At 46.3% G+C, this 27,653-nt stretch overlaps 2 protein-coding genes across 4 annotated transcripts in view; one reads left to right on the forward strand and one right to left on the reverse strand.

The window, feature by feature from the left end:
- Nucleotides 1-26,240, reverse strand: part of mbd4 (methyl-CpG binding domain protein 4) — a 52,704-nt gene extending 26,464 nt beyond the window's left edge. The window contains exons 1-5 of one of the 3 annotated variants that reach the window (XR_005462254.1): nt 26,037-26,240; nt 11,792-12,082; nt 3,933-4,747; nt 2,061-2,138; nt 1,848-1,982 (exon numbers count right to left, since the gene is read on the reverse strand). Coding sequence is in view for 2 of the 3 variants with exons in the window: in XM_038810849.1 (XP_038666777.1) it covers nt 1,848-1,982; nt 2,061-2,138; nt 3,933-4,747; nt 11,792-12,054 (1,291 nt within the window). In the remaining variant the exon portion in view is untranslated. Of the gene's footprint in view, nt 1-1,847; nt 1,983-2,060; nt 2,139-3,932; nt 4,748-11,791; nt 12,083-12,193; nt 12,425-26,036 lie in introns of those variants that run through there. The other 2 variants (XM_038810849.1, XM_038810850.1) reach the window with 2 other exon arrangements.
- Nucleotides 25,010-27,653, forward strand: part of ift122 (intraflagellar transport 122 homolog (Chlamydomonas)) — a 265,167-nt gene continuing 262,523 nt past the window's right edge. Inside the window, exon 1 of the mRNA XM_038812196.1 lies at nt 25,010-25,537. Coding sequence (XP_038668124.1) covers nt 25,010-25,537 — 528 coding nt within the window. The remainder of the gene's footprint in view (nt 25,538-27,653) is intronic.

The following is a 27,653-nucleotide window of genomic DNA, read 5'->3' on the forward strand; positions in this document are numbered from 1 at the left end:
TAGTGAGGGGTGGAATAGAGCACAGGGTGTTCTTGTATGCAGATGATCTTTTCTTATACAGGAATTATCCGGGGCCAGCTATGGGAGATATAATGAGTATACTGAGGAGTTTTGGCTCCTTCTCTGGATACAAGTTAAATCTAGAGCAGAGTGAATATTTTCTGGTCAGCGCTTCAGGAAAGGGAGTCAGTGTGAGGATACTACCTTTCTGTCTACCCGGGACTAGCTTTAGGTATCTGAGGGTCCTAGTGGCTCGAGATTGGGCTCAGCTCCGTATATTGAATTATACCAGCCTGGTGGATAAGGTCAAAGCTGACCTACAAAACTGGGAAAGCCTCCCCTTGTCCTTTGCGGGCAGGGTCCAATCAATCAAGATGAACATCTTGCCAAGATTCCTGTTCCTATTTCAGTGTCTTCCGATTTTTCTACCCCAAGTTATTTTTCGGGGGTTGAGTGGCTTATATCAGGCTTCATACGGGCGGGAAAGTCTCCTGGGCTTCGCAGAGGTGTCCTACAGAGGGATTGACAGTCAAGGGTCCTTGCGCTGATGAATCTGATATTCTATTACTGGTCGGCGAATGCGGAGGTGTTGGGATGGTGTGGGACTTAGGGTCTACCCGGGTGTGGATGGAATGTAGATGGAATACAAGTTTTAGGCTGGCGATGCCTCCCAATGCCTCATCTTGGCTGGGGGGCTTAATGGTTTTGCACTTGGATAAAGTTGGGTTACGGGGATAGGGTGGAAGTGAGGCCTTAAGTGGGTCGGTGCAGACTCGATGGGCCGAATGGCCTCCTTCTGCACTGTATATTCTATGTTAAATACACCATGAGGGGGTCAACTGAAGGGGTCTGCCGGAGATGGCAACCGCTTATGCTACATTTCAAGGAATTGGTCACTGTTAACTGCTTGGGGGGGAGGGGGCAGAAGAGGGAGTCCATGGGGGAGGGGTTGCATGGTGTAGTTTATTGTTCTTTTTGGGTTGTGGTTACTGTTGTTGTCTGGTCTTCAGGGTGGGGATGGGGGAGTGGTGTGTGAAGTAAGGCACTTCACAGGGTTAACTTCACCTCCTTGTATGCAAGGTTAGGTCTGATGCTGTTCAAGGTGATACGCAGGGCACATCTAACCAGGACACATATGAGGGGTTCTTCTCAGGGATTGGAGGATGAGTGGAGGACAGGTGTGAGCGGTGCTCTACGGGGCCAGCGAATCACATGCTCCTGCCCCAAGCTTGTTCATTTTTGGGTCTGCTTTTTTGAAACAGTGTCAGGGGCTCTGGGTGTTAAGCTGGAACAGTGCCTGTTGGTGGCCAATTTTTGGTGACAGACTCGCTGATGCTACAGGTGGGGATGAATCGCTAATAGCCCGGAGGCGAGTCTTAGTCGCCACATTCCGGCGCCTGTTCGGGTACACAGAGCTGGTACGGGATTGAATCTGCGCTGCTGGCCTTGTTCTGCATTACAAACCAGCTGTCTAGCCCACTGAGCTAAACCAGCCCTGCTAGTTTGGGACCTGATAGAATCGCTGGCCAGGTTTAACTCAAGGTACCAGCTGTTCATTGCCTTTTTAGGGAGTTGGTAAACGTCAGCTGCTGGGGGTGGGGGGGGGGGGGGGCGCAGTTGTTCAGTGTATTAGGGCCTTCTTTCTGTGTGTGTGGGGGGGTAGTTTGGTATAAAATTGGGTTGGGATGAGTTGTGTTAGGGTTACTTTTGTAATATTGGCAGAGCTTTTAATTAGTGTTGATAAACTAGGTTCTGTTGAACAGCTGTTGCTGACTAACTCAGATCTGAATTTCTCATTGCGAACATCTCGTTTTTTCAGGTCCTTCAGTTAACACAGGCTTACTCACCAGAGGTTTTATTAAGAAGTATGGTTGCAATGAGAAGCTTCCAGGGATCATGAAAAAGTGTCTCTTGGACCAGTTTAAATGGGGATCGAGGAGGAATCCACTTAGCAAAGGCCTTGCGCCGTGGTGGGCTGGATGCTGTAAAAAATACACTGAAGGTCAGCACCATTTCAGAGTGTATAAAACTCACACCTCGAAAAAGTTCACCTTCCGTACCTCCTTTGGAATATTTCCTGGAAAAATATGGACTGGTCTTCCTCCTGTCTAGCTTCACTCTTGGAGAAGGATGATTCTCTGTTTATAAAAGAAATCCAAGAGATTATGAGGAATAATGAGATCTCCGGTATTTTTGATTAGTAGGGGTGGTGTTGGCATTGTCAAATGGCTGTTAAAAGTTCTCTTTGTAGTAGCAATTCAATTTTAAGATCAATCTAAACCACAGTAAAAGTGGAAGTGACCATAAGATTACATTTTTGAGTTTCTACCTCTCTTTTCCTCCAGGTCTTGTGCCCCAAGCTTCCAAATACTCTCTTAACCAGCTGCCGGTTTACAAGTGTTTGAGTATGTTCTTGCTCCATTTACTGCAGAAAATGCCTGTGCTCCTCCCAGCTGTTTTGGGGGATGGGGGAGAATCTGTATGCATGAAGTCTGTGTCTACTGCTCAATGATGCTACCCCGCAATACAAATCTTTCTCGTGAGGAGAATGCTGAGTTCAGTGGTCAAATCTCCTGGATCTCTGCACATTTCTTATTCCCATGTATATTGGCAGGAAATGACCAATAATATGCCTTTATAGGAACCTACCGCCATTGAAACTTTCAAGACTGAGCTTACTCGATTTTTGTTCAGTGAGAAGTCATACAACACCAGGTTAAAGTCCATTAGACCTGAGGAAGGAGCAGTGCTCCGAAAGCTCGTGTTTGAAACAAACCTGTTGGACTTTAACCTGGTGTTGTAAGACTTCTTACTGTGCTCACCCCAGTCCAACGCTGGCATCTCCACATCATCGATTTTTGTTAAGTAAGGATATCAAGGTATCTGCAGCAAAGGCACAGAAATAAGGTTGAGGCACATATGAGCCATAACCTAACTGATTGGCAAACAAACCTGAGAGGCAAAATTACCTACTCCTGTCTATTGCAACAAGTTCAAGGGGCTGAGAAGCTTAGTCCTGCTCTCATGTAACAGGCTCAAGGGGCTGACAGCCTCTTCCTGTTCCTATTGTCTGAATTTGCTTTTCAGTTTTGGCACTGCTTCATGTCAGTAACAAAACAGCAAACAGTCATAGAACAGTACAGCACAGAACAGGCCCTTCGGCCCTCAATGTTGTGCCGAACAATGATCACCCTACTTTAAACCCACGTAACCCGTATACCCGTAACCCAACAATCCCCCCATTAACCTTACACTACGGGCAATTTAGCATGGCCAATCCACCTAACCCGCACATCTTTGGACTGTGGGAGGAAACCGGAGCACCCGGAGGAAACCCACGCACACACGGGGAGGACGTGCAGACTCCACACAGACAGTGACCCAGCCGGGAATCGAACCTGGGACCCTGGAGCTGTGAAGCATTGATGCTAACCACCATGCTACCGTGAGTCATAGCAGCAAAGTAAACTGGGAAATTGTGTCAAGTTAAAAAGCCTCATTTGGTAAGCTGTGTACAGCATGATGGCTTCACCAAAGGCTTGAAAAATCAATTACCCAGGTGAAATATTGCATCATCTCCTGGCATCTTTTACAAGGCACTGCCATCAGTCCTGCAGCAGATGACTGGTTCTGATGCTCCACATTGGGAATGTTGTACGGGCGCGAGAACTTAGATGTAGAGAATAGGAAAGAATGACAATAGACTAGTGAGGAAAAAGCACAGCTGAGTATTGCTTGAGGCCATTTAGACTAGAAATTTCAGTTTAATTTACTGACCTTTGTTGAGCTAACTGATTTCACCTGTGAGTCAGTTACCTTCAGAAAGCAGGGAAATTTTAAGAAAATAAAAACTTGCAATCTGCTTTTGCAAAAGAAGACAGAACATTTCATAGCTATGATTGCTATGTTGAATTATCCTTTCAATGCAGTACCTTGGGTTTTCAGCAATGTAAACCTGTCCCCATCAGAATCCTTTGCGTCTCTGTCAGAATTTTCACAAGTAATTTCTGATTTGGAGCAATGTGTTTGTGAAGCGTGAATGCCTAGGTTTACATCAGAAATTAGAGGGAATGTGATGGCATCAGCATTGCCTTCCTTGCTCATCGCTGCCATCTTTCTGTTAAACACTGGTACCTCAGAGACTGGCTCACTATGTCCTTCTACATGATGTTCCAGTGGGTCCTTGCTTTTAAATGCCTGCTCCTTTGGAAGCTGCTTTTTGCTGTTTGCTGCTTGTTCTTTGGACTTTCTGCTGCTATATTTTCTCTTGGGTTTTGGACTTGCTCTTGTTCCAGCAGCTGGAGCTCCATCACTCAGCTCCTTCACTTCAGTTGATGACTGCTTTTTCTGTCTGGCTCTTGCAGACGATCTTCTGGAACACAGTCTGGTTGTGTTTTGTGGGTTTGCATCTTTTTTAGGTTTCTGTTTTGAGGCAGTTTTAACCTCTACTTTCCTCAGTCTTTTGCTCTTATTGCAGTTACCCTCAATTTCAGGTCCATCCTCTCTCTCGGCATTATGTGGCACATGTGACACAGTTTGTGGAAGGCTAACAGGCAATTTATCGATGTCTTGGGTTGGTGATGTATTGGTCTGCAACAATGCCGTCCGTTTAGCAGAGGTAATCCTTCTCCGTTTACAGCCTCGCCAGAAGACATCAAGGACCTCGGCCTTTAGACTTTCTTCTCCAGCACCTCTCTGAAAGTAATTTTCAAGCTCCTTTGAAGATCGAAATTGCTTCCCCTGAGGACTAAATAAAAGGATTTGAACGTACATAAGTACAAATCAGCTGTGTTTTTTCACAGGAATACTAAGAGTACACATTTGCTTCTTCAATTTCTCTGCAATAAATAATTTTTTTTTTTCTTTTTAAAAAATTTAGCGTACTCAATTATTTTTTCCAATTAAGGGGCAATTTAGTGTGGCCAATCCACCTATCCTGCACATCATTTGGGTTGTGGGGGCGGAACCCACGCAGACACGGGGAGAATGTGCAAACTCCACACGGACAGTGACCCAGGGCCGGGATTCGAACCCGGGTCCTCAGCGCCGTAGGCAACAATGCTAACCACTGTGCCACCGTACTGTCCCTCTGCAATAAATAATGATAACTGGTTGGCTTACCATGGCATTGGACACAGGAATGGCAAGATCAAGACTTGTGTGAAGGAGGGTTAAAATGTTAAGGATCATTAGATCAGAATGTGCAGATGGAATTTGGCATTCATTTTAAAATAATACATCTTGGGGCGGCACAGTGGCGCTATGGTTAGCACTGCTGCCTTGCGCGCCAAGGACCTGGGTTCGATCCCTGCCCCGGGTCACTGTCCATGTGGAGTTTGCACATTCTTTCCGTGTCTGCATGGGTCTCACCCCCACAACCCAAAGATGTGCAGGGTAGGCGGAAAAGCCAAGCTGCGGAAGGTAATCTAGAGGGTGATCCAGCAATCCAGCAGGGCTGAACAAGGTCTTTAGGGACTTTTACAGGAAGCTGTACACTTCGGAACCACGGGGGGGGGGGGGGGGGGGGGGAGAGAGATGAGGCGATTCCTGGACGGACTGACCTTCCAAGAGTGGGGGGGGGGGGGGGGGGGGGGGGGTTGGTGGACGGACTGGGGGCCCTGGTCAGGATCAAAGAGGTATTGGGGGGCCTGAAGGTCATGCAGTCGGGAAAAGCCCCGGGGCCGGATGGGTATCCGGTGGAGTTTTACAAAACATTTGCTGGGATAGTGGGGCCGGCGCTGGTCAGGGTCTTTATCGAGGTAAGAGATAGAGGGAGCTTACCCTCGACGATGTCGCAGGCCACCATCTCGCTCATTCTGAAATGGGATAAGGACCCGGAGGTGTGGGTCACACAGACCGATCTCTTTGATTAACGTAGACGCCAAGTTACTGGCCAAGATTTTGGCGATCAGAATTGAGGACTGTACCGGATGTAATTGTGGAGGACCAAACCGGGTTTGTAAAGGGGAGGCAGCTGGTGGTCAACATAAGAAGGCTGCTCAACGTGATTATGATGCCCCCGGAGAGTAGGGAGGCAGAGACAGTGGTAGCCATGGATGCTGAAAAGGCTTTTGACCGGGTCGAGTGGGATTATCTGTGGGAGGTACTAGGACGGTTCGGGTTCGGGGTGGGGTTCATCGACTGGGTTAGGCTATTGTATCAGGCCTCTGAGGCGAGAGTAGGCTGAAAGCGTTGCCGTTCAGGCTAGTGGGGGAGAGTTTCCGATATTTGGGGATTCAGGTGGCACGGGACTGGGGCAGGTTGCATAAGCTCAACCTGTCCCGACTGGTGGAACGAGCGAGGGAGAAGGTCCGGAGGTGGGATGCGCTCCCGCTGTCATTGGCGGGGAGGGCGCAGACTGTTAACATGACGATTTCTCCCGCAGTTCTTGTTTGTTTTTCAGTGTCTCCCCATCTTTATCCCGCGGTCCTTCTTTAAGAGGCTGAATAAAATTATTCTGGGATTTGTATGGGCAGGAAAGACCTCGCGGGTGAAGAGGATGATGCTTGAAAGGAGCAGAGGAGAAGGGGGGCTTGCGTTGCCAAACTTCAGCAACTATTACTGGGCGGCCAACATAGTGATGATAAGGAAATGGATGGTGGGTGCGGGGTCTGTTTGGGAGCGGATGGAGGCTGCTTCCTGCAGGGGCACTAGCTTAGCAGCCCTGGTCACGGCGCCTCTGCCTCTTCCGCCGGCACGGTACTCCACCAGCCTGATAGTGGTGGCGGCTCTTAGGATCTGGGGCCAGTGGAGGAGGCATGTAGGGGAGGTAAGAGCATCGGTGTGGACCCCAACCTGCGGTAACCACCAATTTGTCCCGGGGAACAAGGATGAGGGTATCGACTGTGGAGGAGGGCGGGGATTGTGAGGATGGTGGATCTGTTCCTGGAAGGGAGCTTTCCGAGCACGAGGGCGCTGGAGAAGAAGTTTGGGCTGGCGAGAGGGAACGACTTTAGATAGTTGCAGGTGAGGGATTTTGTATGCAGATTGGTGCCGTCCTTCCCACGTCTCCCGTCGAAGGGAAGGCAGGATAGGGTAGTTTCTAGGGGACAGGGTAGAGTTTCAGACATCTACAAGGAACTAATGGGAGCTGAAGATACACAGACCGAGGACCTGAAGCTTAAGGGAGGAGGAGGGGGGGGGGGGGGGGGGGGGAGAAGAGATGCTGGAGGACGGTATTTGGGCAGAAGCCCTGAGCAGAGTAAACACGACTGCAACATGCGCCAGGCTCAGCCTGATCCAGTTTAAGGCCGTGCACCGGGCCCACATGACGGTGGACCGGATGAGCAGATTCTTCTGGCTGGAGGACAAGTGTGCTAGATGCGCCGGAGGCCCGGCTAACCATGTACACATGTTCTGGTCGTGCCCTAAACTCGGGGTATTGGCAGGGATTCACAGATGTCATGTCCCGGGTATTGAAAACTGGGGTGGTAATGAGCCCGGAGGTGGCAATCTTTGGGGTTTCGGAGGACCCAGGAGTCCAGGAAGAGAGAGAGGCCGACATTCTGGCCTTTGCTTCCCTGGTAGCCCGGCAACAAATACTGTTAGCATGGAGAGACTCAAAGCCCCCGAGGGCTGAGGTATGACTATCGGACATGGCGAGCTTTCTTGGCCTAGAGAAAGTCAAGTTCGCCTTGAGAGGTTCGCTACTAGGGTTCGCCCAAAGGTGGCAGCCATTTATTGACTTCTTCGCAGAGGAGTAAGCATCGGGGGGGGGAGAAGAGAAATTGAGTCAGGTCCTTGCGTAAACAGAGCAGTGGTTTGCACTATGTTTGATTTGTCTTGTGTCTTTCTTTTTTTCTGTACTGTACAATGCCACTTTTTCTATATGCTTAAAATACCTCAATAAAATTGTTCGTTAATAAAAGAAAGGCCAAGCTAATTTGCCCCTTTGTAATTGGGTAGTTAAAAATGACACATTTTGTTCTTATTATTGATTATATTGCCACTATAAATCCCCATTTCCATATTTATATTAAATGTTTTATGTACACTGATAATACTGCCTCCTAATGCTGCCTTTGAAATGTGATGGGTTGCTGAATGGGTGGTGTTTGCTCAATACCAGCTTCATTATTTTGTTTTTGTGATGATGTGGGCATACAGGATGCATAAGTGAATCCAAAAAATATAGAAACATATATAGAAAATAGAAGTAGGAGGAGCCATTCGGCCCTGCGAGCCTGCTCTATCATTCATTATCATTGCTGATCATCAAGTTCAATACCCTGATCCCGCCTTTCCCCCATATCCCTTGATCCCTTTAGCCCCAATAACTATATCTAATTCCCTCTTCGAATTACACGTTTTTCTCTTAACTACTTTCTGTGGTAGTGAATTCCTCAGATTCACCACTCTCTTGGTGAGGAAATTTCTCCTCACCTCAGTCCTAAATGGTTTATCCCTTGTCCTCAAACCATGGCTCTAGTTCTGGACTCCCCGACCATTGGGAACATTCTTTCTGAATCTACCCTGTCTAATCCTGTTAGAATTTTATAAGTTTCTATGAGGTCCCCTCTCACTCTTCTACACTCCAATCAATATAATCCGAACTGATGTAGCTTCTCCTCATATTACAGTCTCACTTTTTTGAGGGCCACGAAGAATCCAGCACGAGTCTTCAGGATACAAAGAAATAACATTTATTTACAATAACATATAAATGCAACAGCAGCAAAAACTTCCCTTGCTGCTCACTCCTCTCTCTGCTGGTTCCAAACTGGCCAGCTCTATTTATGCAGGGAGTCTGGTAATGATTTCTCTGCCCCCCCCCCCCCCCCCCCCCCTCATTGGGGAAGCTCATACTCCCATAGGATTGTGGGATTGTCATTCGTCCCCAGCCAGTGGTAAGCAGGCAGGTTATAACACCCACCATCCCAGGAATCAGCCTGGTTAACCTTTGTTGCACTCCTTCCATAGCAAGAGCATCCTTTCTCAGATAAGGACACCAAAACTGCACACAATGCTCCAGGTGTGGCCTCACCAATGCCCTATACAATTGCAGTAAAACATCCCTATTCCTGTACTCAAATCCTCTCACTATGAAGACCCAAATAAAACTTGAACTGTCATAATCATTTTATGATGAAATAGCAGCTTCTTTGTCACTTTTTTTGATCCCCCATTCTTTATTTCTTGACCTTTCTTTAAAGAATTCTGAATTTTAATGCTCTAATTCTAGATTATTGGTCCAGGCCTCTGGATTACTAGTAAAATAACACAATCACGTCACTACTGTACCCCTATGTGCAGATCATATCCTCTCGGAGTTGTCTCTCCAGGCTGACTTCTTTCTCAAGATTTCCCCCAAGATGCAGATCTCAGCACCTCCATTCTAAGTCATGGTCCTCCAGCACCGAGAATGTTTTGAAGGAAATTCTGCTTCCCAATGCTTGACTTCAGGAAGAGGTGCTTTAAAATGAACAGCAAGAACTGGGGCTGAAATTGGAAGAGTGAGTTGTCATTTAAATATTGCCATGCTGAGGGAGCAGAGCAAAGTGGACGGGAATGGGTAGGTTGAAATGAAAAGAAACGAGAGTAAATGAATTAGTAGTCACAGCTGACATAAAAAGAGAAATTTCATGGATAGAAGCTCTGGGAGTTTGGTCCATGTTTCATACAAAGGTCATGGATCTTTGCAACTTTCTGGTGGAACTTTCATATGTAGTCTTGTCTGTGTGGAGTCTGCACGTTCTCCCTGAAAATGAAAATCGCTTTATTGTCACGAGTAGGCTTCAATGAAGTTACTGTGAAAAGCCCCTAGTCGCCACATTCCGGCGCCTGTCCGGGGAGGCTGGTACGGGAATCGAACCGTGCTGCTGGCCTGCCTTGGTCTGCTTTAAAAGCCAGCGATTTAGCTGAGTGAGCTAAACCAGCCCCTGTGTCTACATAGGTTTTCTCCAGGTGCTCCGGTTTCCTCCCACAGTCCAAACATGTGCAGGTTAGGTGGATTGGCGATGGGGTTACGGGGATAGGGTGGAGGCGAAGGGTGCTCTTTCCACGAGCCGATGCAGACTCAATGGGCCGAATGGCCTCTTTCTGCACTGTAAATTCTATGATTCTATGATGATTCTATGCAGAAAGACACAGAGGAACCAAACCAAACCTTGTACCAAGTAGAAGATCAGTCTTTCCCCCATGCCCCGTGTTTTTTTCTTTCTCTGCCTGTTATTAAATTGTCCAGTCCTTGTTAGAGTTCATTCACATGTGGAAACCTGAACAGTAATTGCCTGCAGGTTAATCATTCATAGAGCCCTCACAATCCAACTGCTTCTCCTTATCGGGTATCCATGTGTGGCATTTTTCAATAGGTCACTGGACCAGTGATCAGGAATAGAACTCCAGCTGCCTTTTCCACTTTCTCAGCTCAAGCATGCTGATCCCAACCTGCTACCTTGAAATGAGCAAATGCAGCAAACTCGTGACACTGAAGCCAGTCCTTGAACTGCATGGTTCAGTTCCACTTCAGGCAGTGCATTTACCCACAGATGAACTAGTGGCGACCTAGCTGGGAGACAATGCTGGGATAATTTGGGCTGAATTAATCAAGACTTCTGAGCAAGAGGATAGAGGGAGCGCTTCAAAGACACCCTGAAGGTTTACCTCATGAAATTCTACATAGGTGTGAACGCCTGGGAGACCTTTGCTCAGAAGAGACCTACTTGGAGGAGCCTTCTGATTGAAGGGACACAATTCTTTGAGGACACCCAACGGCAAGAGGAGTCCCAGAAAAGGAGTGTGAGAAAGGAATCCCTGCAACCTGGAGCCCAAGGACTGATCCCACCTCCCGGAAACACCTCCCAAGTGTGTGGTCGAAGGTGCGACTCTAAGATCAGGCTTATCAGCCTGATTCGCTGAACCCATGACGAATAACATGGTGTTTCTTAGGTGGACAGTCATACTTGTTAGCGAGTGACCGCTGAAGAGGAGGAAGTTATTGTGAATGTTCTAATGTCTCTACCAGTAACCCACTGTATGTGAGAATTTTCTTTTCCATTGGATGTCACAGCACACAGATACATTAGTGAGATACAACCACATTTTTGCAAGTCTTATGTAATAATAATAATGATAATAATAATCTATATTGTTACAAGTAGGCTTACATTAACACTGCAAAGAAGTTACTGTGAAAAGCCCCTAGTTGCCACATTCCAGCGTCTGTTCGGGTACACAGAGGGAGAATTCAGAATGTCCAAATTACCTAACAGCATGTCTTTTGAAACTTGTGGGAGGAAACCGGAGCACCCGGAGAAAACCCACGCAGATATGGGGAGAACATGCAGACTCCGCACAGACAGTGACCATCCCAGGAATCAAACCTGGAACCCTGGCACTGTGAAGCCATAGTGCAAACCACTATGCTACCGTGCTGCCCTGCATGAGTAGGGCACAAGATCAAGATCTTGGAATCACTTCATAATCACAAGGAGGCATCATATTACCGTGCACAGGCTATGTTTGGGAGAATCTGTGATAGTAAAATACTGACATTCGTGAGACCAGGCATTAAGAGGGTGCTAAATTAGCTTAAAAAGGATGCATTTCTTCACCACCTTGTGTAACAAAGATACCACCTGTGATTTAATAACATGAGGCTGGTTATGGCGCTGGTTTAGCACAGGGCTAAATCGCTGGTTTTGAAAGCAGACCGAGGCAGGCCAGCAGCACGGTTCAATTCCCGTACCAGCCTCCCCGAATGTGGCGGCTAGGGACTTTTCACAGTAACTTCATTTGAAGCCTACTTGTGACAATAAGCAATTTTCATTTCATTTTCATGAATGTAGCCTACCTTATAATGTAAATGTCAAATTTTCCTGATGACTTCCCAGTTTTTCTTTCTTTCACTACTCTCTTCCATCCTTCTGGAAGTTCAGAGTAACATCTTCTGGGTATTTCAGGATCCAAAGCGTGAATGATAGGCCCAGCTTCAGACAACAAAGATTCTGTTTTTTCAGTACCTGCTAACTTGAGATTTAAGGCATGTTGTTTTGGTGGTTCTTTTTGGAAACAAAGTTCATCTTTGCTGATCTCACCACAAGGAGGCGCTTCCATCAGGCACACTTCTTTTTAGTTCTTCTTACTGAAAATACAGCACAATTCATTTCATTCATATTTTGTTTTCCTCATTAATAAAAAGGTATTCTTCTATTGGAATTTAGATTTATTGTGATAGTGAATGAATGCAACTAACTTATAATGGAGTTATGAGGGCTGTACAATGCACTCCCAGATCCGGCTAAGGTCACTGGCTCTGTCAAAGGAAACTTGGTGAGTTATTGAAAGTGTATCTTGTAGACGGTACACTCTGCTGCCACTGTGCATTGGTGGTGGTCCGAATAAAAGTTTAAGGTAGTGGATAGGGGTGCCAATCAAGCGAGTTGCATTGTCCTGAATGGTGTTCAAATGCTGGAGCTGCACTCATCTAGTCAAGTGGAGAATAATGGATCATATTTCTGCCATTAATCCTATCACCGATCTTCCCCTTTATTATTTCCTAGTCCCCATTACATTTTCCCTGCAAATTTTGAAATTGAGTCCTGTACAAGTCTGGGGTCAATGATACATATCAGCTGGAGAGAGGACAGTGGTGTGCAGAGGTCTGGTGATGCCCGGGGCAAATCTTGATTGTATGCCCCAAAGTCTCAAGTATAAGGTCTAATATACTGAGAAATATTATGAGAAAGGAAAACATTGTGAATATAAAAACATGAAATAAACGCTTTATTCGATTTTAATATAAATCAATCAAATTTATTAAGTTCTTTTCCCCAAATGATACCTCCTGTCACAAAACACCTGAACTACTTCACTTTTTACATCAGCTGTGAGAAATTCTTTTTCAATGCTTATTAAAGCCAGGTTGGTCAGTCGCTCCTGTGACATAGAAGACCTCAGATATGTTTTTATTAATTTCAGTTTTGAAAATGACCTTTCACAGCTTGCGACTGAAAATGCGATCGTAAGCAGTAATCTGTATGAAACACACAGCGTTGGAAAGACATCCCTCTCATACTGCAGTAAAGACTCCAGAGCATCTTTAGGATCAGGGGGAACTCTATTCCCTCCAGCTCGAAGGAGCATCACAAAATCAATAATTTTGTCATATAACTGAATTGCAACCACATCATTGTCATAATAATTTGCAAAGTCTGAACATTCCTTTTTTAATTTCTCTCTCTCTTGTTCATCTTCAATCACTACTGAATTCAAGTTCAGAAGAAAAGAAAATCGGTCACTGAGTCTTTGAAGACGGACACTGCGGTCTTTAATTTCAGTTTTTAATCTGTTCACAATCTCTACCATTACTCTATTCATTTCTTCTTGTGCCGTCAGTCCACTATCTCTTGCTGACTCTCCAGGCATTATTCTTCTTCTCCTTGTTCGTGCAATTGGTATTCCCCAATTTTCACAATATTCATTGGCTAAATCTATTGCATTGTGGATAATTTTGTCATTCTTCAAATTCAAGATATGAATAAGTCCTCTCAGATCACAAAAAGCTTCATGGAACTCCATTTTCGGATCCTGCAAACGTTTTGAGACTTTCTCCACTGATGATAAAACTGAGTACCAAAAATTTAATAAAGCTATAAACGGGAACTGTTGAATAGAGTTCAGTAGCGATCCTGCATCAGATTTAGTTTCCCTTGAAAATTCTCCTTCCAGCAGGTGTTGAAGGCTTGCAATAACGTTGTCACACTCTTCGTGGATTACTTGCACAGTATCATGGCGGGAACTCCATCTTGTGTCACACTGTCTTTTCACAGTCCGAGTGACAAATGATTTTAACACTTCCCAATGAGAAGTAGATGAAGAAAAAAAAGTAAAGAGTTTTTCTAGAATGCCAAAAAATGTAACAACAACAGGTTGCACCTCACTTGCATGGACACAGGCCAAATTGAGGCTGTGGTTCTCGCAGTTCACAAATACAGCTTTTGGGTTAACTTCAAGAATTTTTTGTTGAACACCTCCTCTCACTCCAGCCATAACTGCTGCGTTATCATATGCTTGACCACGACAGTCATTCATGGAAATTTTGTCTTCTTCCAATTTTTCCTGAATTTTATTTACCAGGCTGACTGCATCTTTCTTGTTGACTTGAAAAAATCCCAGAAATGTCTCCTTTATTTCTACTTTTCTGTTTTCATCAATATGAACGTAACGCAGAATTTCAGAAACCTGATCTTCATGGGCAATATCTGGAGTTGAATCCAGCATTATGCTAAAATATTTTGCGTCCTTAATTTCGGAAATTATATTTTTCTTGACAGTTTCACCAAGAAGATTGATTATTTCGTTTTGAATTCTGTTGGACAAGTAGGTGACACTTTTTGGTTTCTCTTTCCCTCTCTGCAAGTGTTTTGCTAAGGTGTCATCATATTTGGCCAAAAGTCTGATTGTTGCTAGAAAGTTTCCTGTATTTTCACTGACTGTCTCCCCTGGCTCTGATAACCCAGATATTCCTTCTCCTCGATGTCCACGATAGGCCAGATTCTGTTTTGCCAGAAAGGATATAACCTCGACAATCTGTTCAGTTATAGCTTTCCATCTTTTCTTTTCAGCAGACATTTGCTGTTGAAGTTCAGCATCTATCGTAGTTGAATGATGGAGTCGAACTACGGTTTCTTCAAACAGCCAAAATCGCTTCTTTGCAAAAATATGCTAAAATCTTCTTTATTTTCTTCACATGGATCATCATCCTGACAACGAGACTGAGGAGAGAGAGTATTATGTTCTGACTGAGCTGAATCCGTATCAGAAAAATCCTTCTCTGCACCCACATCATCTTTTACTTCTCCAGGTTCTCCTACTTCTTCTTTACTTCTTTTTATCCATGCATCTAATGCCCCTCTTTGATGGGACTCTTCTTCGACTCTGGCCCTCTTTTTTTCCCCTGTTCTGTGCTCCACTCGGTTGTACACAAAATACTTGTAACATTTCATTTTCTATCTCAAAAACCGTAAGATGCATGAGAAAATGGGAAGAAAATGGTAAACAATCGGTCAGTTGCAGACGGATAAACCATATTCCATTTCTTTGTTCCTTCGTATCAAATTATTTCACACTGATTCTCCACTGATAATTTTGTGCAATTTATATCATAGACTTGCAAATTAGTGGTATCTGTATTCGAATATTAGCATGTTAAGGAATAATGTCTCCTATTCTGAGATTAAATGCCATAGCAGTCCTCTGATCATCCAGGCTTCACTCTTACTACATCCCACGTAAATATTTCATTAAATATCACCAAAAAACCTATAAAAAACGTAGTTGCACCCATTCTAGAGCTATTGACTGACCTGAGTAGGTAAAAGAACTAATCTAGATGCACAAAAAGCTGAAGAAAAGACAAGTTATGACTCGAGGAAACGCAGAAAGAACAGCCACGTCTGCTTGTTGCTTTTGATGGTTGCACCACGTACATCATGCGCATGCGTGTGGGGGGATGGGGAGAAGCACCATTTTCTCTAGACAGAAAGGGTACACCATGTTAAAGGAATAAAGGGCTAACAACTGCCTCTGCAGTGCGGTGAGCCTCCAAAAATTGATTTATCACCGCTGAAATTTTAAAATTACTATCTTAGTTCCTTCTCTGGGGCAGCACGGTGGCCTAGTGGTTAGCACAACCACCTCACGGAACTGAGGTCCCAGGTTCGATCCCGGCTCTGGGTCACTGTCCGTGTGGAGTTTGCACATTCTCCCCGTGTCTGCGTGGGTTTCGCCCCCACAACCCAAAAAATGTGCAGAGTAGGTGGATTGGCCACGCTAAATTGCCCCTTAATTGAAAAAATAATTGGGTAATCTAAATTTAAAAAAAAAAAGAATTTCCTTCTCTGATTGGATGCCCCCATCCAATGGATGCCCGGGGCCAATGCACCGTTGGCCCCCCCCCTCTGCACGCCACTGAGAGAGGACAGCAAGATACAGCACAGAAACTTACTTCATGAGTAACACTGGATTACCACTCTTCCATCCTATTACCATAAGATTGTAAGATGTAGGAGCAGAAGTAGGCCATTCCGCCCATCGAGTCCGCTCTGCCTTTCAATGAGCTCACGATCTGATATGTTCATCCTCAACTCCACTTACTTTCCGTATTTCCATAAACCTCGATTCACTTACTGATAAAAAATGTCTAACTCAGCCATGAACATGCTTTCTTTGGAATGTTTTTATTAACTTTTTAAAACATTTTATACAAAATTTGTAAACATGCAAACAAATACCTTGAACAAAACACCAAACCCATACAAATTCCTCCAAAACAACAAAATCAAGAAAAGGATTGGGTTGGGTTACTGGGTTCCGGGGTTAGAGTGGAGGTGTGGGTGGGGTGCACTTTCCAAGTGCCGGTGCAGACTTGATGGGCCGAATGGCCTCCTTCTGCACTGTAAATTCTTTCTATCTTGGGAAACTTCAAACCCCCCAGAAACGTGGCCATCCCCCATTCGGCCTCCGGGGGTTCCAACCTCTCAGAGAAGGCCCTAAATGCTCTGTTCACCTTCTCTGGGGCGGAGAGCAGCCTACCCTCCAAATCCTTAACCGTAACAATCTCCCTGGCCGCCACCTGCCACCGTAATTGGTGAACCACGAGATGACTGGCCTTCTCCCCAGTCATACCCTGCCGCTTTGCCTGCCTCAACTGCTGCACTGCGCTGTCAGTGGACAGCAAGTCAAACTGCATTGCAGTTTTTCCTGCACGCCAAAAGCTCTGGGGTCAAGTCCCCAGCATACCTACGATCCATTCCTAGAATCTCATTCGCCAGTTTCTGTCGCTCCTGCCTCGTCTCCATGTCCACATGTTCTTTAACCATGGTGATCTCTCCCTTCATTACCATCTTCAACACCTCCCACAAAATAGGGGGTGAAACCTCCCCGTTGTCATTATTTTCTACATACTCACATATGGCCCTCGAAATACTCATGCAAAACCCCAAAGTCTGATAACAGCCCCATGTCTAACCGCCGTCCCCTACTGCGCTCCCGACCGACTTCCAACACCAAGTTCACCCAATGTAGGGCATGGTCTGAAATAACCACCGAGTACCCAGCCTTCCTCGCCCCAGCGAGAAGAATATAGAATATAGAACAGTACAGCACAGAACAGGCCCTTCGGCCCTCGATGTTGTGCCGAGCAATGATCACCCTACTTAAACCCACGTAGCCCGTATACCCGTAACCCAACAATCCCCCCATTAACCTTACACTACGGGCAATTTAGCATGGCCAATCCACCTAACCCGCACATCTTTGGACTGTGGGAGGAAACCGGAGCACCCGGAGGAAACCCACGCACACACGGGGAGGACGTGCAGACTCCACACAGACAGTGACCCAGCCGGGAATCGAACCTGGGACCCTGGAGCTGTGAAGCATTGATGCTAACCACCATGCTACCGTGAGAGTCCAACTCATAACAAAATAATCAATCCTCGAATACACCTTGTCTACCAAAGAAAAAATAACTTCTTCCCCCCAGGGTGTGCAGGGTGAGGGGGTGTGCTGCCACCCCTTCTCTTCATAAACTCAGACAATACCTTCGTCATCCCAGCATCATCCCCCAAATCAATTGGTGGGTGTTCAAATACCAGCACCCTAGCCAGAAACCGTTTCATATCGTCCCAATTCGGGGCATATACTTTCACTACAACCATCTGCTTCCCCTCTAATGCCTCTACTACCATCACTATTGTCCACTCTGATCAGCTATCATCTTGAACATACTTAATGACCCAACCTCTGCAGTCCTCTGTGGTTAAGAATTCCACAGATACCCTCTGAGAGAAGAAATTCCTCCTAATTTCTGTCTTAAATGGGTGGCCCTTACTTTCATTATGCCCTCTGGTCTCAGACTCTCCCACAAGGGGAACATCCTTTCAGCATTTACCCTGTCAAGTCCCCTGAGAATCCTGTATGTCTCAATAAGGTCGCCTCTCAGTCTTCTAAACTCCAATGAGTACAGGTCCAACCTACTTAACCTCTCCATACCTCGGATCAATCAAGAGAACCTTCTCTGGACTGCATCCAATGGCAGTATATTGTTCCGTAGATAAGGAGGTCAAAGCTGTTCACAGTATTTCAGGTGAGGTCTAACTCTTTCGGCAGCCGAAGACCTTGTGTATTTTAAAATAAAAAGTTAATTTCAACCATGCTGCGACTCCAGGTCAATTGGGCTGGAATTTACCGCGCACTGGCCAGGCTGTTATAACACTATTTTGTCTGCACCAGATCTCCAAATGAGCTGAGCATCATGATTTACTGTCTTTTTCCCACACCCCTGCAAATTTTTTCTATTCACAAAATTATCTAATACCCTCTTAACAGTTTCGATTGAAAAATTGAAAAAAAAAAAATTGAAAATCGCTTATTTTCACGAGTAGGCTTCAATGAAGTTACTGTGAAAAGCCCCTAGTCGCCACATTCCGGCGCCTGTCCGGGGAGGCTGGTACGGGAACTTGCCTCCACTACACTTCCAGTCAGTGCATTCCAGACTTCAATCACTCGCTGTGTGAAAATGCTTTTTCTCCTATCATATTTGCTTCCATTGCAAATCACTTTAAATCCGTGCCCTCTCGTTCTTGATTCTTTTACGAGCAGGTTAACAGTTTCTCTCCAGCTACTCTGCCCAGCTCCATCATGATTTTTACATCTCTATCAAATCTCCAGTAAATCTAAGGCGACTTGGGATAAAGAAGGAGAATTGTGTGGAGGGTGGGGTCTGGATGCATTTCTAGGATCGGGGAAAAATAATTGGAATGGAATGAAAACAAAGTATGACATACGAATTATGATTTGGGTTTCAAACATTTTCTCACATTGAGTGGAAAAGAATGGTTTCGTCAAAATGTTTCCAATAGATTCCCACCTGACAAGCTGTCAGGTTGATAGCCGATGGGAAAGCAAGCGGGAAGTGTATGTCAGGTAAGTCTGGCATTATTGTCTATGGGCAGAGGGAGGACATTTTGTCACACATCATGGAGCGGTTTCATTTGGACACCTTGGGGGTGGGGTGAGTGAATCAGATATTGTGGAAACATGCGTCACTGATCAGGCAGGAGTGACCGGTTTGGAGCGGGGCGGAGGGGCTGTCCGATCGGACGAGGATGAACTGATCGGGCATCTGGGCTGCAGAGGAACTTAGAGTGGGGGGGAAAAGATCCAGTAGGTACCAATGGCATAGGTAAAACAAGGATAGAGGTTCTACTGAGGGAATGTGAGCAACTAGGAACTAAATTAAAAAGCAGAACCAAAAGGAAGAAATAGCGAGGCACCTGGGTGGAAATTGTCCCATTGGGCAGACACAGCATAGGTTCATAAAGGGCAGGTCGTGCCTAATTTAGTGGAATTTTCTGAGGACATTACCAGTGTGGTAGATAATGGGGAACCAATGGATGTGGTTTATCTGGATTTCCAGAAAGCTTTTGACAAGGTGCCACACAAAAGGTTGCTGCATAAGATAAAGATGCATGGCATTAAGGGTAAAGTAGTAGCATGGATAGAGGATTGGTTAATTAATAGAAAGCAAAGAGTGGGGATTAATGGATGTTTCTCTGGTTGGCAATCAGTAGCTAGTGGTGTCCCTCAGGGATCAGTGTTGGGCCCACAATTGTTCACAATTTACATAGATGATTTGGAGTTGGGGACCAAGTGCAATGTGTCCAAGTTTACAGACGACACTAAGATGAGTGGTAAAGCAAAAAGTGCAGAGGATACTGGAAGTCTGCAGAGGGATTTGGATAGGTTAAGTGAATGGGCTAGGGTCTGGCAGATGGAAGACAATGTTGACAAATGTGAGGTTATCCATTTTGGTAGGAATAACAGCAAAAGGGATTATTTAAATGATAAAATATTAAAACATGCTGCTGTGCAGAGAGACCTGGGTGTGCGTGTGCATGAATCGCAAAAAGTTGGTTTACAGGTGATTAAGAAGGCAAATGGAGTTCTGTCCTTCATTGCTAGAGAGATGGAGTTTAAGACTGGGGAGGTTATGCTGCAATTGTATAAGGTGTTAGTGAGGCCACACCTGGAGTATTGTGTTCAGTTTTGGTCTCCTTACCTGAGAAAGGACTGGCGTTGGAGGGTGTGCAGAGGAGATTCACTAGGTTAATCCCAGAGCTGAAGGGGTTGGATTAGGAGTAGAGGTTGAGTAGACTGGGACTGTACTCGTTGGAATTTAGAAGGATCTTATAAACATATAAAATTATGAAGGGAATAGTTAGGATAGATTTGAATTTAGAAGGATCTTATAGAAACATATAAAATTATGAATTTAGAAGGATCTTATAGAAACATATAAAATTATGAAGGGGATAGTTAGGATAGATTCGAGCAGGTTGTTTCCATTGGCGAGTGAAAGCAGAACTAGGGGGAATAATCTCAAAATAAGGGGAAGTAGATTTAGGACTAATTTTAGGAGGAACTTCTTCACCCAAAGGGTTGTGAATCTATGGAATTCCTTGCCCAGTGAAGCAGTTGAGGCTCCTTCATTAAATGTTTTTAAGACAAAGATAGATAGTTTTTTGAAGAATAAAGAGATTAAGGGTTATGGCGTCTAGATTAGCCATGATCTCATTGAATTGCGGAGCAGGCTCAAGGGGCCAGATGGCCTACTCCTGCTCCTAGTTCTTATGTAAAAAGGTAATAATCTCCGGATTAAGACATGAGCCACGAGCTAATTGCGACAGGGTCAGCAAGATTAAAGTATTAAGACTTCATGCAAAATTGGCACTAGTACTGGGGAAGGAGGGAGCTGTTCCAATGGGACAGTCTTTTTCTGAATTAGTGCATGGAGCAAAGAACCAGAAGTGGCAGAAAAGGCAGAAATAAGAAGTTAGCCAAGAGCTGTGCTGCAGCTGCAGCGGGAGACAGTATGGCCGAGGACCGGACCCCTGGGCTGGCGGTGCTGCGACCAACGGAGCAGGTGATGCAGGCCATCCAGGATGGTTTTGCTAAGCAGAAGCGGGAATGTTTGGACCCGATTAAAGAATCGATTGATCGCCTAGAGCCCAGGATCGGGCGATCCAGAAGGTTGAGAAGGCGCTGGCTGAGCTGGAGGAGCATCAAACAGCGGTGGAGCTGGAGGTGGAGATACTTCGGGACCAGCAGAAAAGGCTACTGGAGAAGGTGGAGGACCTTGAGAATCTGTTCCGCCGGCAGAACTTCATGAATTGTCGGGCTCCCGGAGGGGGCTGAGGGAGCAGATGCTGGGGCTTACGTAGCGAATATGTTCGAAAAACTGCTGGGGGAGGGGGCAATCCCCCGACCATTGGAGGTGGACAGGGCGTACAGAGCTCTTCCAAGGAAGCCGCGGGCGGGGGCCCTCCGAGAGCAATGGTGGTGAGATTCCATAGGTTCCTAGACAAGGAATGCATTCTTCGGTGGGCCAACAGTATCCTGCGGGTGTGCCAGGACCTGAGCGTGGAGGTGGCGAGGGAGCGAGCAGGCTTTAACCAAGTCAAGTCTATTTTCTTCAAGAAGTAGATGAAATTCGGGCTGCTGCATCCGGCCCGTCTTTGGGACACACATGAAGACCAGTATCACTATTTTGATTCACCCGATGAGGTGCTAGACTTTCATAAAGGTGCTAGACTTTGCTAAAAGAAAAGGACTGGTGGGGGTCTGAGAACTCTCAAACTTTGAGACAACATCCAGAGGGCAGCAGAGCAGAGCATCTGATTGGCTGTTCCGGGGAGATTTGCATACATGCAGTGCGGTCAGCGTAAGTTGAAGGTGTACCTGCACAAGTGACCAGAGGAGTTCGAGGGAAGGCAAGCATCCAGCAGAGGGCAGTAGAGCAGAGCTTCTGAGTGCCTGTTCCAGGGAGATTTGCATACGTGCAGTGCGGTCAGCGTAAGTTGAAGGTGGTTTGTGAAGGGGCTGTTCTCGAATGACAGCTTTACCCGAAACACTACAGTACTTACGTAGTGTTTCCCACCCATCCTCCTCCTCTAACCAAAAAGAAAGTTCTGTCCTTAGTTTGGCTTAGTTTGGGGCAGCACGGTAGCATGGTGGTTAGCATAAATGCTTCACAGCTCCAGGGTCCCAGGTTCAGTTCCCGACTGGGTCACTGTCTGTGCGGAGTCTGCACGTCCTCCCCGTGTGTGCGTGGGTTTCCTCCGGGTGCTCCGGTTTCCTCCCACAGTCCAAAGACGTGCGGATTAGGTGGATTGGCCATGCTAAATTGCCCGTAGTGTCCTAAAAAGTAAGGTTAAGGGGGGGGGATTGTTGGGTTACGGGTATAGGGTGGATTCGTGGGTTTGAGTGGGGTGATCATTGCTCGGCACAACATCGAGGGCCGAAGGGCCTGTTCTGTGCTGTACTGTTCTATGTTCTATGTCCGTTGGAGTTTTTTTTAAAAACAAGTTTTTTTTTAGTTTTCAGTAGTTGGGAAGTTAGTTCAGTGGGAATGGAGGCTAGGGCAGTTGAATGTTCCTCCTGCAGAAGGTGGGAGGAAAGGGTCACCTCTAGTGTCCCTGCTGACTACATCTGCGGGAAGTGCACCCAACTCCAGCTCCTCGAGAACCGCGTTAGGGACCTGGAGCTGGATGAACTTTGGATCATTCGGGAGGCGGAGGGGGTTATTGAGAGGAGTTATAGGGAGGTAGTCACACCTCAGGTAAAAGAAGAAGTAAGATGGGTTACCGTCAGGGGAGGGAGAGGGAACCGGCAGGCAGTGCAGGGATCCCCTGTGGTAGTTCCCCTCTGTAACAAGTATACCGTTTTGGATACTGTTGCGGGGGACGACTTACCAGGGGTAAGCAATGGGGCACAGGTCTCTGGCACAGAGTCTGTCCCAGTTGCTCAGAAGGGAAGGGAGAAGAGGAACAGCAGCGTGAAACGTACTCTGTGAAAGGCTGAGCCCTGATGGGGAGGGCAGGACCCGGGAAAAGGGAGTGGTTGGGTTAGCGCTTCCAATGTGTTCCCTCGGGGGACAGCCGCTGCGAAGTTGCTGACTTGTCAAAAATAAATATCTGTGGAAAACTATGCCACGAGTGTTTAGACAGCGCAATCATACACAGACCTCAGTCCCCATACACATTTGCTAATATTATTGCAGCCTTGACTTTCATCCTGTCCTGTACCAAGGTTGTAGCTAAAACAAAGGCTGCATGGCTGATAGAATTCAGATTTTCTGTTTAGCTATAGATGAGGTAGATAAAAGGTTGAAATAAGAAATCAATAAGGGTAATTGACTAAATCATATTAACCATGAGAGTAAGAGAAGCTGACTAGCTGGGAATTGATCAGATAAGACTTAAAATGTTCATATTTTGCAAGTTGTGTAAACTGCTAGAGACTGCAAGGTCAAATAGCAGAAAGACCCTTTGTGTTAAAGAACTAGGCGGAGGTCCCAGTTCTGTTTCCATGGTAACGACCAGTCAGTCCATGGTGATAAGTCCTTGTTTGAAATGTATTTCGCTCAATGTTATGAAAAATTACCCCAAATCATTTATCTCTTAAATTGAGACAGTTTGGTCAAATTGAGTGAATTATAAATTAGTTCAAGCTAATCACAGCTGTAAAGAGGGCGAAACTTTAAGATAGTAATCTCCTTAAAAAATCAGTTGTCAGGATGAGAACACATTTATTTTCCGGAATCACGCTAACCTATTTTCTGAAACCTATTCTGTTTGCTTTGGAAAATTGCCATTTCCTTTTGTTTTAAATCACCTGTCATTTTTGTATTGTGCATCTTGATTTGAAGAAATTACCAAGATTGTATTTTGAATTCAACAACTGTATTTACTAAAGACAATCAATCTGACTAGTTTGCTGCAGGGCTAGTTGGAACTTTCTAAAATTCTGTACTGAAATTGAATTTACCAGTAAACACAAAAAGCTGACAAATAAAGTTTCAAATAACTTTGCCAAAAAGTAGTCTGGAATCTCTGTTAAATGGGAACTAATAAAGGGTAACGCATATCCAGGGTTCCGAATAGACACAGAGATCTATCAATTGCCGCAGTCGGACAAAAGAAGGGAGAAAGTGGACCGAAGACCGTGCCATAGACGAGAGTACAAGATAGAACATAGAACAGTACAGCACAGAACAGGCCCTTCGGCCCTCAATGTTGTGCCGAGCCATGATCACCCTACTCAAACCCACGTATCCACCCTATACCCATAACCCAACAACCCCCCCCCCCCCCCCCCCCTAACCTTACTTTTATTAGGACACTACGGGCAATTTAGCATGGCCAATCCACCTAACCCGCACATCTTTGGACTGTGGGAGGAAACCGGAGCACCCGGAGGAAACCCACGCACACAGGGGGAGGACGTGCAGACTCCACACAGACAGTGACCCAGCCGGGAATCAAACCTGTGACCCTGGAGCTGTGAAGCATTTATGCTAACCACCATGCTACCCTGCTGCCCCCGAATCGTTAACGAAGAGGCCCGAAGGCAGAATCACTGACCGGAAAACCGAACTTTGACTCCGATCCGAAGATCGGCAGGACTGAGTTAAGAAATCAACTTTACCTCATTAAAAGTCTTAAGCCGCAGCGGCTCGCGAAACTTCCCCTCACCAACAAAAGAACCTCAAAAGAAAAGACTGCAATTGGGCTTGGGTGCAAACCTATTTTCTGACGTCGTATATCGCTGTAATTTGGTATATGGTACGGCGCTACAGGTATACGAATTACGACCTACGGTTCGCAGAGCCCACGGTTTGCGGCCCGCGTCTGGAACCTTTTCGGAAGAGTTATGGGGGACGAACGTCCACAGTGCGACCGGAGTACTTCTCCTACAATTGTCCCCACTGCTTCCAAAGGTGGAGCAGAGCTCCCCACAACCTCTAAGGGTGCCGAGCTCCACCAGACAATATGCTCAGAGGTCTTACATCTTCTATTAATCGGCATTTTGATTTGTCCAACACAAATATGGAAATTGGATTAAAATACAACATTTCCAATGGCCAATGGTCCATTGAAAATATAAAAAGTGTTTTGGGGAAAACTACCTGAATGAGGAGGGGCGTATTAGATGGTCTCTTGTGGTAATGGCACAGCTCTGTAGGCGACAAGAAACAATCGCCAACACAAATCATGATCGCGAACTTAAAATTGCCAAATATCAACTCCAGGCAGTCTGTGAGCAATTGCGAGAATCAAAACCTCAGCTTGAACAATTAGATACCCATTTTGTTCAACACGAGAAAACTAAAACCCTATTAACTGACTCGGACTCCAGAGTTCAACAATTACTGTCACAAATTGATGAATTGCATTCCCAAAATGCCGGGCTACAAAAGGAAAATACCCAGTTACTTAAAGAGACTTATACTCTGGAGACTAAAATGGACGACATGAAAGGTCACGACAAACTGCTGAGAGAAAACCTGGCGGCTCAGATGCTGACAAATCCGTTTTTAAACCCTCAGTTGTATCTCAATTCTCCAGCCAAGACAATTCCGCCACAGGCGGAAGCAGGAGTGATTCTGACCCCGACTATTCCGGCATCAGCTCCGGCATTGCCGCCAACTGTTGATGTTATGGCAACTATGAATTCTCTGACGCAGACTCAACAGGTGTGGTCCGACCAACAATACCCCATGTCCGTGCAGGTTTCAATGGCCATTGTCTCCACAAACACTCAACCTCAGCTCGTCCCCACAGTCTCCTACAATGCGAGTGCAGTTGGCCAAAACACCCAGCTAACCCCGATTCAAAAACCTCCTGGGACAGCTTCAGCAGGCTGAGAGATTGTTATCACTACACGAGGCGCTGAACAAAGGAAACTAGTTAGCTCGGACAATGATAGTGACGCAAAGGACGAACCTAGTGGCAGGACTGGTGGATTACGACTGGCCCCATTACGCACCGAACGGGTTAAGGTTGAAGTGACCGAACCAACTGAAAATGATGTAACAACCACTACATCTCAGTACGCCCAACATTGGGTTCATGATCCGGCAGACCCTGATAAAGTTGATCGATGGTCCAAAGAACTCCCGGATGCTAAAAAAGGGGGGGGGGGGGGGGGGGGAGGGGGTTGGTTAGCCACTTGGGATCAGTTAGAGCACTTACAGAATATTTACAGTTTCCATCCGTTAGGTGGTGTCCAGGTTTTGTCCGTGATGGTTAATGCCCGCAATAGTCAAATACGCTCGACAGTAGTTCGGAGAGGCCTTGGCGACGATTTACAGAATCTGGAAGCGGGATGGCAGGCAATTAAAGATCGGCTGTTAAGATTCAGCCCACCTATAACTGACTGGGGAAAAATAACAGCCTGTGTTCAAAAGCATTCGGAGGAACTCGCAGATTATTTGAGGAAAAATTTAGAACAGTTTGGAAGGAACATTCCGGAATGGAGCTCCAGGAAGGAGAAAGGACGTGGGATGCGGGTATCCTAGAACCATTCAAAACCACTTTTGTCGTTGGTTTGAGACCTGAACTGTCTAATGCCTTAAACATGATTTTTCCTGACTGGGAGCTATTGGGTACTAACTACAGGGCCTTAATAGAACAATGCATTCAACTGGACAGCGGCTTGGAGGTTAAAGTCCAAGCTCTCCCCGTCCTAATCCTCAGGTCCAGTGTTAAGCAGCAGCCGCTGCAAGTAGCGCAGAAAATACTCCTCCTACGGTAACACCAACCCATGCCCTATTCTTGCTCCGCTAAAGGATTGCAAGAAAACACGGAAATGTCATTTTATGTGGTAAAGACGGCCATTGGGCAAAATCATGCCTTTTCAAAATACAGTGGGACAAAGGACATTAATACAATTGGGACTCATAGGACCGAGACCCGCCGCCTGACTCATACGACCGAGACCCGCCCCGTGACTCACATTACAGGGATCTGCCACGAAAGACGTCTTACCGGGATTCGTAAAGAGACCAACATAAGCCCTGCCCACTTACACCATGTAGAGACAAACACGATGATGATGCTGCATTTGTCGACAGGGTCACCAGATTAGCCCCACTCTCAGTGAGCCCATTCACGTAGCGTTACACACTTTACTTGAGAACGGAAAGGACGGACTTTATATATTATTGAGTGGGAGGCCAACAAATAAACAACCTGCCCGGGGGGGCCGGGCACGTTGTTTATTTACCGGGGGGGCCGGGCAGGTTGTTTATTTACCGGGGGGGGGGGGGGGGGGGGGGCGGGCAGGTTGTTTATTTACCGGGGGGCCGGGGAGGTTGTTTATTTACCGGGGGGGCCGGGCAGGTTGTTTATTTACCGGGGGGGCCGGGCATGTTGTTTATTTACCGGGGGGGGGGGGGGGGGGGGCGGGCAGGTTGTTTATTTACCGGGGGGCCGGGCAGGTTGTTTATTTACCAGGGGGGCTGGGCAGGTTGTTTATTTACTGGAGGGGGCCGGGCAGGTTGTTTATTTACTGGAGGGGGCCGGGCAGGTTGTTTATTTACTGGAGGGAGCCGGGCAGGTTGTTTATTTACTGGGGGGGGGGGGGGGGGCAGGCAGGTTGTTTATTCACCGGGGGGAGGCCGGGCAAGTTGTTTATTTACCGGGGGGGGGCAAGTTGTTTATTACCCGGGGGGGGGGGGGCAAGTTGTTATTTACTGGGGGTGGGGGGCAAGTTGTTTATTTACCGGGGGGGGGGGGCAAGTTGTTTATTTACCGGGGGGGGGGGGCAAGTTGTTTATTTACCGGGGGGGGGGGGGGGGGGGGGCAAGT

This window comes from Scyliorhinus canicula, chromosome 11 (assembly GCF_902713615.1).
Source record: "Scyliorhinus canicula chromosome 11, sScyCan1.1, whole genome shotgun sequence".
In the NCBI taxonomy this organism is placed as follows: Eukaryota; Metazoa; Chordata; class Chondrichthyes; order Carcharhiniformes; family Scyliorhinidae; genus Scyliorhinus; species Scyliorhinus canicula.